This window comes from Portunus trituberculatus, chromosome 26, assembly GCF_017591435.1.
Source record: "Portunus trituberculatus isolate SZX2019 chromosome 26, ASM1759143v1, whole genome shotgun sequence".
NCBI lineage: Eukaryota > Metazoa > Arthropoda > Malacostraca > Decapoda > Portunidae > Portunus > Portunus trituberculatus.
The window spans coordinates 1341238-1352590 of NC_059280.1; the positions used below are offsets into that span (position 1 = coordinate 1341238).

General features: G+C 42.3%; 1 protein-coding gene across 1 annotated transcript in view; it reads right to left on the bottom strand.

The window, feature by feature from the left end:
• LOC123509241 overlaps window positions 1-10655 on the bottom strand; it is a 27618-nt gene extending 16963 nt beyond the window's left edge. The window contains exons 1-11 of the mRNA XM_045263439.1: window positions 10469-10655; window positions 9795-9933; window positions 8555-9538; window positions 7281-7396; window positions 6800-6925; window positions 6126-6293; window positions 5706-5904; window positions 5300-5419; window positions 3543-4028; window positions 1940-2594; window positions 629-698 (exon numbers count right to left, since the gene is read on the bottom strand). Coding sequence (XP_045119374.1) covers window positions 629-698; window positions 1940-2594; window positions 3543-4028; window positions 5300-5419; window positions 5706-5904; window positions 6126-6293; window positions 6800-6925; window positions 7281-7396; window positions 8555-9253 — 2639 coding nt within the window. The 5' untranslated portion in view covers window positions 9254-9538; window positions 9795-9933; window positions 10469-10655. The remainder of the gene's footprint in view (window positions 1-628; window positions 699-1939; window positions 2595-3542; window positions 4029-5299; window positions 5420-5705; window positions 5905-6125; window positions 6294-6799; window positions 6926-7280; window positions 7397-8554; window positions 9539-9794; window positions 9934-10468) is intronic.
• Window positions 10656-11353: the final 698 nt, after the last annotated feature.

The following is an 11353-nucleotide window of genomic DNA, read 5'->3' on the forward strand; positions in this document are numbered from 1 at the left end:
CACACACACACACACACACACACGGATAAAGAAATGATGAAGAAATTGCTAAGTACTATAATAAGACCCAGATTGGAATATGCAGGAGTAGTGTGGACCCCTCATAAAAAGAAACACATAAGAAAGTTGGAGAGACAACAAAAAATGGCTACAAGAATGGTTCCAGAATTTGAAGGGATGACATATGAGGAGAGACTAAAGGCTATGGATCTACCAACCCTGGAACAAAGAAGAGAGAGAGAGAGGGGATCTGATACAAGTTTATAAATGGATCAACAGAATGGACCAAGCGGATAATGAGAAACTAATCCTGAGAGAAGAATATGACATTAGAAGCACAAGATTGCATAGTAAGAAGCTGAGGAAGGGAAGATGTCTGAGAGATGTTAAAAAATAGAGTTTCCCGCAAAGATGTGTTGAGACGTGGAGCAGTTTGAGTGAGGAAGTGGTGTCACCAACGAGTGTGCAGAGCTTGACAGAAAAATTGGATAAGTGTAGATATGGAGACAGGGCCACACCAACAAACCCCAGGCCCTGTAAAACTACAACTAGGTAAACACACACACACACACACACACACACACACACACACACACACACACACACACACACACACACACACACACACCTGGGCTTAATTAGAGTTGGATGTTTGACGATGATAGATGACAAAAGCTCTCTTGCCATATCCACATTGCCTGAAACAATGGATAGGTTAGGTTAGGTTGGGTTAGGTTAGGCTAGGCTAGGTTTGGTTAGGATAAAATGGGTTGGGTTGGGTTAGGTTTGGTAATTAAATAATACTTTTTTGTAGTTTGAATGGATAGAGAGAATAAAATTGGTAATGATGATGACAATGAGGATTTTAAGAGTTATTTGAAAAGGTACATGGATAAAAAGATGAAGGAATGAAGAAGTAGTAGTAGTAGTAGTAGTAGTAGTAGTAGTGTTGAACCTTGATAACTTGACCCTAATAACTGTGATTTGTTGATAAGTGGGACTCGGAATCAGACTCAGACCACCCCAGGGACTAAAATACAAGTGGAACTGCTTGACAATATTTATTTTTTCAGTTTATTACGAGAAGCTTGGTTCGTGTGAGTGTTTATACTCTATAGGAAGTAGAAATCATGTTAATCTGTCTATAGAACCATCAAACTACCCTTAAAAACCTGTGTGACTGAAACAAGAGCCTTTTAAAAATATAGGTCATGTTGCCACTATTTGTCAAAGTCCAGATATGAGAAACCTTTTTTTTGTAAGAGTTTTTATCATATTAATCTGTCAATAGAACCATCAAACTAGTCATAATAGTCAATAATAGTAATAATAATAATAATAATGACAGTATTACATCTGAAAACATTGTTAATATGAATGAAAAGGAACAACACACCAAAACACCCCCTAAACACTCCAATCCCCACCCAAACACCCCAAAACACTCCCAAACACCCCAAATAAATAAATAAATAAATAAATAAACCCCAAATAAATAAATAAATAAATGAAATAGAAAAAAAATAGAAATTAATAAAAGTGAAGAAAAATAAATGAAAATAGAAAATAAAAATGAGAAAAAAATTGAAAGAAAAAAAAATCAATTAAAAATTAAGATAATTAAAAAATAAAGAAAGAAAAGAAAGAAAAAAATAAAGAAAAGAAAATCAAGAAAAATAAAAATGAAATAAAACACCACAAACTCAAACACAAACAAACATACAAACAAACGCACAAACAAACACCCACCTTGCAAAATAATAAGTAATTAATAAATAAATAAATAAAACAAAACACCACAAACATGCACAAATACACAAACGTACAAACACCCACAAACACAAACACGCACAAACACACAAACGTACAAACACCCACAAACACACAAACGCACACACCACAAACACAAACAAACACGCACAAACGCACAAACACCAACCTTGCGCCTCTTCAAACTCAGCCCACTGGAGCAAGATGGCCGCCTTTCCTGAGCAGTGAATCCAAGCGGCGCGTTTGTACACCTGCCTCACGTCCTCCCAGGTCACCCCCTTCAGAATCCAGTGCCGGGTCAGCCTAGGACACCTCATCACCCGCTCCGATAGGCCTAAATTTTTTATAAGCCTATTCCGAATTTGCCCAAACGATTCCCCTCCGTTTGGATTTTGCGTTTTTTTCTCGTTTTTTTCAGTTTGATTCGGTTCATCGGTGATTTTTTTGGATTTTTTCGTGTTTTTTTGGTGTTTGGACGTGTTTTTTGGGGTTCCATTTTCTGTTTTGGCGTTTTGTGTTTTTTTTCCATTTTCTTCGCTTTGTTTCGGTTCGTCTGCGTTTTTTTCTGATTTTTTGGTGTTTTTTGGGTGTTCGGACACGTTTATCCTGGGTCCGTTTTCTCTTTCGCTGTTTTCCGTTTTCTTTGTGTTTCTCTCGTTTTCTTTCACTCCGTCTACGTTTTTTTGGTGTTCGGACGCGTTTTTTCTCGTTTGTTTTGCGTTTTTCTCGTTTTCTGTTGCAATTTCCGTTTTCTCTCTGTTTTCTGTTTCTTCCAATTCCACTTTTATTATTGTGTTTCCTTCCACCTCTTTCTCTCCATCATTATCTATCTTCCTCTTCTTCCTCTTCTCCTCCTCCTCCTCTTCTTCTCTTCCTCTATTTTCTTCATCACTGTCTATCTTCCTCTTCTTCTCCTCTTCTTCATTACTTTTTCTCTCTATTTCCTCCTCCTCCTCTTCTTCATTACTATTTTTCCTCTTCTCCTCTCCTCCTCCTCCTCTTCTTCATTACTTTTTCTCTTCTTCTCCTCCTCCTCCTCCTCCTCTTCCTCTTCCTTTTCTCTATCTATCTCTATCTCACTTTCATCATTATTATTGTTTTTAATGTTTCTCTCACTTTCTCTCTCTCTCTCATTTATCTCTTCACTTTTCTCCTCTCTCTCTTCTTCCATTGTTTTGCTTCTCTCTCTTTCTCTCCTTCTTCTCTCCTCTCCAGCTGTCCATTTTCTATTTGCTTCTCCGTTTTCTATTTCTCCTTCGTCTTCTTTCCTTTCTAAATCTTCAAATGTCGTAAAATTGTCTCTGTTTTTCATTTCTGAGTTGTGTTTTTCGTGTTTTTCTTGTTTTTCTTCTTCCTTTCTTTCTTTATTCAGAAAAGTTTGATTATTTTTGGATTTTTCTTCTTCTTCCTCTTTCTCTCTTCTCTCTTGCTCTAAACTCTCGTCATTTTCTTGTTCTTCCTCCTCTCTCTCTTCTTTCTCTCTACTTTTCTCCTCCAAACTTTTGTCTTCCTCTTCCTTCTCCTTCTCTCTCTCTTCCTCTTCTCCTCTCTCCATCTCACACCTGTTAAATTCTTCTTCTTTTTCTCTTTTTCCATCCTTCAAATGTTCTTCTCTCTTCTTTCTTCTCTCTCTCTTCCTTTTCTCTTCTCTCCTTCTCAAAACTCAATTCTTCTCCGCTCTCTCTCACCCTCTCAGAACATTTCTCCTCCTCCTCTTGAAAGTCTGCCATTTTTTCCTCTTCCTCCTCCTCCTCTTCTACATCTCTCCTTTTTTCTTCCTTCTCCTCTTGAAAACTCCTAATTTTTTCTTCCTCCTCTTGAAAGCCTCTCGTCTTTTCCTCCTCCTCCTCTTCCTCCTCTTGAAAACACCTCCTTTTCTCCTCCTCCTCCTCTTCCAAACCTATTTTCTCTCCCTCCATTTGTTCTTGAACCCCGACAAATTCACTCATATCTCCAAGCATCCTCTCTTCTTTTTCCTCTTTTTCCTCCTCTTCCTGCCCTCGCCAGTCCTCCTCCTCTTCCTCAGTGGTAGTGCAACCCCTATACTTCCCCTCCACCACATCCTGCGCATGTCGTTCCATAAACTCTGCGTATTTGCACCAAATGTCTTCGTAAAGGGCGCAGGCAACAAGGCAGCGCTCGAAAAGTGTTATAATCTTCACTGGGTCGCCCTCCAGGAGCTCAAATTCAAGGTAGTCCCTCCAGTTTTTCAGCCTCTTGCGGTCCAGGGGCTTGACGTGAAAGTAGGGACGTTTTATCTGCGGTTTAGGGGTGTGTGATTAGGTTAGGTTAGGCTAGGCAAGGTTAGGTTAAGTTATATTGCTTGAAATGTGTAAAAATCACAGTCTGCTTCTTGTAAATGTGGTTAAAATGAGCTTTATGTATTCAAATAGGGTTTAAATATACTCAAATGTACTTAAATACATCCCAAACACACTCAATTGTACTCAAAATGCACACAAACACACCAAAACATACCTAAACATCTCTAAACACACCCAAAACACACTCTAGTACCCCAAAACACATTCAACACACACCCAATCACCCCAAAACATACCCAAACACCCAAAACACACTCTAGCACTCCAAAACACACTTAAAACACCTCAAAACACATCAAAACACCCCAACACACCCAAAACCATCAAAACACACAGGAGACACTCAAAAACACCCAAAACACACCAAAACACACCCAAAACCCTCAAAACAGACCAAACCACACCCCAAAACCCTCAAAACACACCCAAAACCCTAAAAAACACCCAAAACCCTCAAAACAAACTCAAAACACACCCAAACACCCCAAAACACATCCAAAAACCTCAAAACACACCCAAAACACACTCAAACACACCAAACCACACCCAAACACCCCAAAACACAGCAAAACACAGCAAAACACATCCAGAACACTCAAAACACACCCAAACACCCCAAAACACAGCAAAACACACCCAAAACACACCAAAACACGTCCAGAACCCTAAAACACACCAAAACACACCCAAACACCCCAAAACACACCCAAAACCCTCAAAACACACCTAGAACCTTCAAAACACACCCAAACACCTCAAAACACACCCAAACACACTCAAACACACCCAAAACACCCCAACACACACAAAACCCTCAAACACACACAGACACTCAAAAACACCCCAAACACAGCAAAACACACCAAAACACAGCCAAAATCCTCAAAACAAACCCAAAACACACCCAAAACCCTCAAAACACACCCAAAACACTAAAAAACTACCTAAACACACCAAAACACCCCAAAACACACTAAAACACACCCAAAACCCTCATAACACACCCCAAACACACCAAAACACACCCAGAACCCTCAAAACACACCCAAAACACTAAAAAACACCCCAAAACACACCCCAAAAACACTCAAACACACCCAAAACCCTCAAAACACACACTAGTACCCCCAAAACACATCCAAAATGCACTCAAAACATCCCCACACACACACATACACACACACACTAATCTACCCTAATCCTACCTTTTCTTCAAACTTCCATCTCTTATCCACCTCCTTCTCCGTTTCCTCGTGAATTTTAATAAAGGACGCCACAATCTTCTCCTTCATTAGGCTGGTTAGGCGGTCCTCAGGCAGGGCGGACTGTTAAGGCAGAGAGAGAGAGAGAGTGTGGTGGCTGGGTAGGTGTGTGTGTATGTGTGTTTAAGGGAGGGAGAGGGAGAGAGGAAGAAAGGGAGAGGGGAGATGAGAGAGAGGAGAGAGAGAGAGAGAGAGAGAGAGAGAGAGAGAGAGAGAGAGAGAGAGAGAGAGAGAGAGAGAGAGAGAGAGAAATAAAGGAAAAAAAGAAAAACACACACACACACACACACACACACACACACACACACACACACACACACACACACACACAAACACACAAAACACTTACCTTCACAATACTTCTGGACTGACTGTTGGCGGAGGATGAAGAGGAGGAGGAGGAAGAAGAGGAGGAGGAGGGGGAGGAAGAGGAGGAGGAGGAGGAGGGTTTAATCTTCAGCTCCTCACAAGCCTCTTTTCTTAGTGTCTGGTAGTCTTCCTTGGTGAGAAAGTTGTGAGGGTGGTGGTCTCTCACTAACGCCAGGAAGCTGAGAGAGAGAGAGAGAGAGAGAGAGAGAGAGAGAGAGAGAGAGAGAGAGAGAGAGAGAGAGAGAGAGAGAGAGAGAGAGAGTTATTAGTTATACATCTTTTTACAACCTTCACCACAAATATCATTGATATTAACACACACACACACACACACAATAATAATAATAATAAAGCTAGATTAAGTTGGACAGACAGACACACAGACAGACAGACAACTTACTGGTCCCAATGCTTGTTATAGAGCCTGAGAGGGGTCCCAATGAGTCTCCTGTAGAGCCCCATAACAGCTGCCAGATCACCGCGGCCCTGCTCGTAGGAAATAAAGGCGTCCCATAGAGGAGAGCTGCCCCACGCACCCCCCACACGTTGCAGGCCGGCCTCATACACACTGCATTAGGGTTAGATTAGGTTAGGTTAGGTTAAGTTAGATTAACCCCTTCAGTACTGGGACACATTTTTATCTTGAGATTTGTGTACCATTAGACCATTTTATTGACATTAGGAAGGGTGTATGGAGGGCAGATTAATGGCCACAGTCTTCACTATTTTAACCCCTTCAGTACTGGGACACATTTTTACCTTGAGATTTGTGTACCATTAGACCATTTTATTGACATTAGGAAGGGTGTATGGAGGGCAGAAGATTAATGGCCACAGTCTTCACTATTTTAACCCCTTCAGTACTGGGACACATTTTTACCTTGAGATTTGTGTACCATTAGACCATTTTATTGACATTAGGAAGGGTGTATGGAGGGCAGAAGATTAATGGCCACAGTCTTCACTATTTTAACCCCTTCAGTACTGGGACACACCAAAAACACACCAAAATACACCCAAAACACACCTAAACACCCCAAAAATATCCCTAACACACCCTCTCCAGCCACTCACCCCCTAATGCAGGCTTCAGACAGGCCTTGGTTCCTGGCGTAGGTGGTGAAGGAGGTGATGAGGGGCAGCCACAGATCAACACACAGGGGAATCACCTCTATCCCCAGCAGGAGGGTCGCCACTGCCCTGGGGGAACAGTGGTGATACATTGTGACACATTTTTGATACGTTTTTTATACATTTAAGAGAAAAAACAAAGAAAAACTGAAAAAGAAAGAGAAAATAGAAAATAAAAGAGAATAAGAGAAAAAATGAAATAAAAAAAACAGACAGAGAGAGAGAGAGAGAGAGAGAGAGAGAGAGAGAGAGAGAGAGAGAGAGAGAGAGAGAGAGAGAATTAAACCACCACCATCACCTCTCCTCCTCCTCCTACCTCACCTCCTTCTCTTCCTCATCCTCCCTCAACCTCCTTCCTCACTACCACCTCCTCTTCCTACCTGACCACCACCACCACCACTACTCCTCCAGCTCCTCCTCCTACCTCTCCTCCTCCCCATGTGCTGCCTCCATGTCCGAGAGCTTCTTCCAGTAAGCAAAGCAGTATGGGTAGAGTGGCAGGAACCCGTCAAATGCGGACCGAGCTGCCTCAAGGTTGTTCTGGGGGTACCAAAGATTAGGTTAGGTGAAGTCACACTAAAATCACCCTAAAATACCCTTAAAACACCCTTAGAATACTGCAACACCCTTAAAACATCCTTAGAATACTGCAACACACTTAAAACACCCTTAGAACACTGCAACACACTTAAAACACCCTTAGAACACTGCAACACTCTTAAAACTCCCTTAGAACACTACAACACCCTTAAAAAAACTTAAAAACATTACAAAACACTCTAAATCACCCTAAAACACCCTTAGAACACTGCAACACACTCTAAATTATCCTAACACACCCTCAAATTAGGTTTAGGTGAAAACACTCTTAATCACCCTAAAACACCCTTAAAATTGCCTTAGAACACTATAGCACAGTCTAAGTTACCTTAAAACACTCTAAAACACTCTAAACGCACCCTCAAAGTTAGGTTTAGGTGAAAACACACTCTTAATCACCCTAAAACACCCTTAAAACTTCCTTAAAACACTGCAACACCTTTAAAACCCCTAGAACATACAATAAACTCTAAATCACCCTAAATCACCCTAAAATACTCTAAACGCACCCTCAAAGTTAGGTTTAGGTGAAAACACTCTTAATCAACCTAAAACACCCTTAAAATCTCCTTAAAACACTGCAACACCTTTAAAAGTTCCATAGAACACTACAACATACTCTTAATCAACCTAAAACACCCTTAAAATCTCCTTAAAACACTGCAACACCTTGAAAAGTTCCATAGAACACTACAACATACTCTTAATCAACCTAAAACACCCTTAAAATCTCCTTAAAACACTGCAACACCTTGAAAAGTTCCATAGAACACTACAACATACTCTTAATCAACCTAAAACACCCTTAAAATCTCCTTAAAACACTGCAACACCTTGAAAAGTTCCATAGAACACTACAACATACTCTAAATCACCCTAAAACACTCTAAAATACTCTTAACACACCCTCAAAGTTAGGTTAGGTGAAAACACACTCTTAATCACCCTAAAACACCCTTAAAACCTCCTTAAAACACTACAACACCCTTAAAAACTCCCCTTATAACACTAAAACACACTCTAAATCACTCTAAAATACTCTTAAAATACCCTCAAAAGTAGCAGCAGCCCACCCATCATCACTTCTGGACCACTCACCAGCACCTCCACATGTCCCAAGAGACTGGTCCACCCATCAAAGTCATACGGATTGCATCTTGAGTACTCCCAAAGGCGATGCAGGAGACTCCATGCTGCTTCCACCTCTTCCCTCCTCTGCCTCTCCTTCTCCACCTCCTCCCGCTGCCTCTCCTCCTCCCTCTGTCTCTCCGCCTCCACTGTACGACACTCCACTGTGATCTGAGCCACCTGGGAAGTGGACAAGCTCTGATTTATGTCACTTTTTCTGTTTGCTACATCTGATCCTCCTAAAAGTTCTTGGTAGTAACGTCTAGTCTCTTTCTCCAGTTCTGCAGTCCCCGAGGCTGCCGGCACGGGCCCCGGGGCGTGTGGGGCTCCGGGGGTGTTTGTACCAGCGGCAGCAGCAGCGAGAGCATTTGCGTTTGTCTGTAAGTTTGTTTTTTCTGAGTGTTTGTGTGGCGATATTGTTGTAGTTCGCGTTTCTGTTTCCATGCTCTCTCCTGCCCCAGTGGTGGGTTCTGGGGCACCCTGGGGTCTTACTGGGGTCTCTGGTCCTCCTCTAAGGTCCTGCGGGGTCACTGGGCCTCTCCCGTGCCCCATATTTGGCCCCGTAAACCCAGAGCACTTATTTTCACTCGCGCGGGGCAACTGGCTACACTCAGCACTATAACTCTGCCCTGGTTGGGTGTCTGGGGTACTTTGGGGTCCTGAGGGCATGGTACACCCCGCAGGACCCCCTTGCCCCACTTGCCCCGCCCCACACTCCTTCTGTATGACGAAAGAATGCTCTAGATGTGGAATGCCAGACCAAACTAAAGGCGGGTCAGCTCTCCGGACACCCCACCCCGCCCCGCCTTCGCCCTGGCCACGGCCCCGCCCCTTCCGCCCTGGACCCCAGCTGCCTCGGGGGTTTGGGGGGGCTTGGGGCTCCTGGGGGCTGTTATAGGTGGGGGTGGGGGTGGGGGGTAGTGTTGCTGGTGGGGGTCTTGTCCACGGCAGTTCCTGAGAGAGAGAGAGAGAGAGAGAGAGAGAGAGAGAGAGAGAGAGAGAGAGATGAATAATAATACAAATAACAATAAATATAACAATAACAACAACAACAACAAAGACAGAAGAGAGAGAGAGAGAGAGAGAGAGAGAGAGAGAGAGAGAGAGAGAGAGAGAGAAGAGAGTAAGATAAGATAAATAAAGCCAAGAAATAATGACGAATATTCTAAGCCAACAACAACAACAACAACAACAACAACAACAACAATACCAATTTGGGTCCTCTTCATAGTGTGGAACCCTCCTCATGGCGTCACCCTGGCCGTCATAGTCCCCCGGCCTGCCCCGCCCCGCCCCCAAGGCCGGGGCGGGGAGGCGAGTCAGCCCCGCCTTGCCTGGGTTGCCTGGAACTGTTAAGGTTAGGGGAGATTTAAAATAGGTTAGGTTAGGTTAGGTGGAGGGAGGGAGGGAGTGGGGAGGAAAGAGAGGGAGAGAGAGAGGGAGGGAGGGAGGGAGTGGGGAGGAGGGAGGGAGGGAGAAAAGATAAAAAAGAAAATCAGAGAGAGAGAGAAAGAGAGAGAGAGAGAGAACTACTACTACTCTCTCCTACTCCAACTACTACTACTACTATGACTACTTCTCTCTCTCTCTCTCTCTCTCTTTCCTCCAACTACTACTACTACTACTTATTCTCCTCCTCTCTCTCTCTCTCTCACCACCACAATCACGTCTATCTAAAAAAAGAAAATCAGCGAGAGAGAGTGAGAGAGAACGAACTACTACTACTACTACTACTCTCTCCTACTCCAACTACTACTATTATGACTACTTCTCTCTCTCTCTCACCCCCACAATCAAGACTATCCACTCCATTCATTTACTTATTTATATTTACGCTTCTACTACTACTACTACTACTACTACTACCACCACCGCCACACTCACATCTCCGCCCCGCTCTTCCTCTCCTGGCGGGGAATGGCATTGTCCTCCCTCACACACTCCCACTCATCAGGTCAGGTCAGGTCAAGGTCACCGGGGAAGCGTGGAGTTATTTATTAAAACCTTCCCACTGCCTCCTTTCTCCTCCTCCCTCGGCGCAGCTCAGTGTTGTTATGGCCGCCACGCGCCTAAACTATTTTATCTTTTTAAGGTTACATTGATTTAGAGAGATATGATCAAAATTTGCATAAAAAGATAAAGAAAGATAAGGCGAGAATAGTTAGTAGATAAAATGAACAGGAAATGTTTATATAAGTGGGTATGGCCGCCACGAGCCTAAACTATCTTATTTTTTGGGGTGACATTAAATAAAAGAAAAAAATATTTGGTTAAAATTTCCATAAAAAGATAAAAAGAAAAATAAGGCAAGAATAGTTAATAGATAAGGTAAACAGGAAATGTTTATAGAAGTGGGTGCAGATATAGAAGTATACATTTCTACGCCATTTACTAATTGATTGATAAAATATATACTTTCACAGGCAACGAGTTTTTTTCTTTTATCTATTCATTTTTTTTTATTTTTATGCTTAATTTTGAGCTGAAAGAAAAAAAAAGGTACTTTATGGGTAACTATAGTACTTTTTTTCGTTTATTTACTAATTTTTTCCTTCTCTGTGATATATATATATATATATATATATATATATATATATATATATATATATATATATATATAGTTGCGAAGGTGTATTGCAGCAGCCTCCCAGATAAGTACGTGTGCCTGTGTGAGTGTGGATCAGCGTCATAAGAGAGTACATATGGGTAGTACATATGAGTACATATGTGCAGACTTTAGCAAGAGGGTGAGCGAGGTGTTGGTTGCTC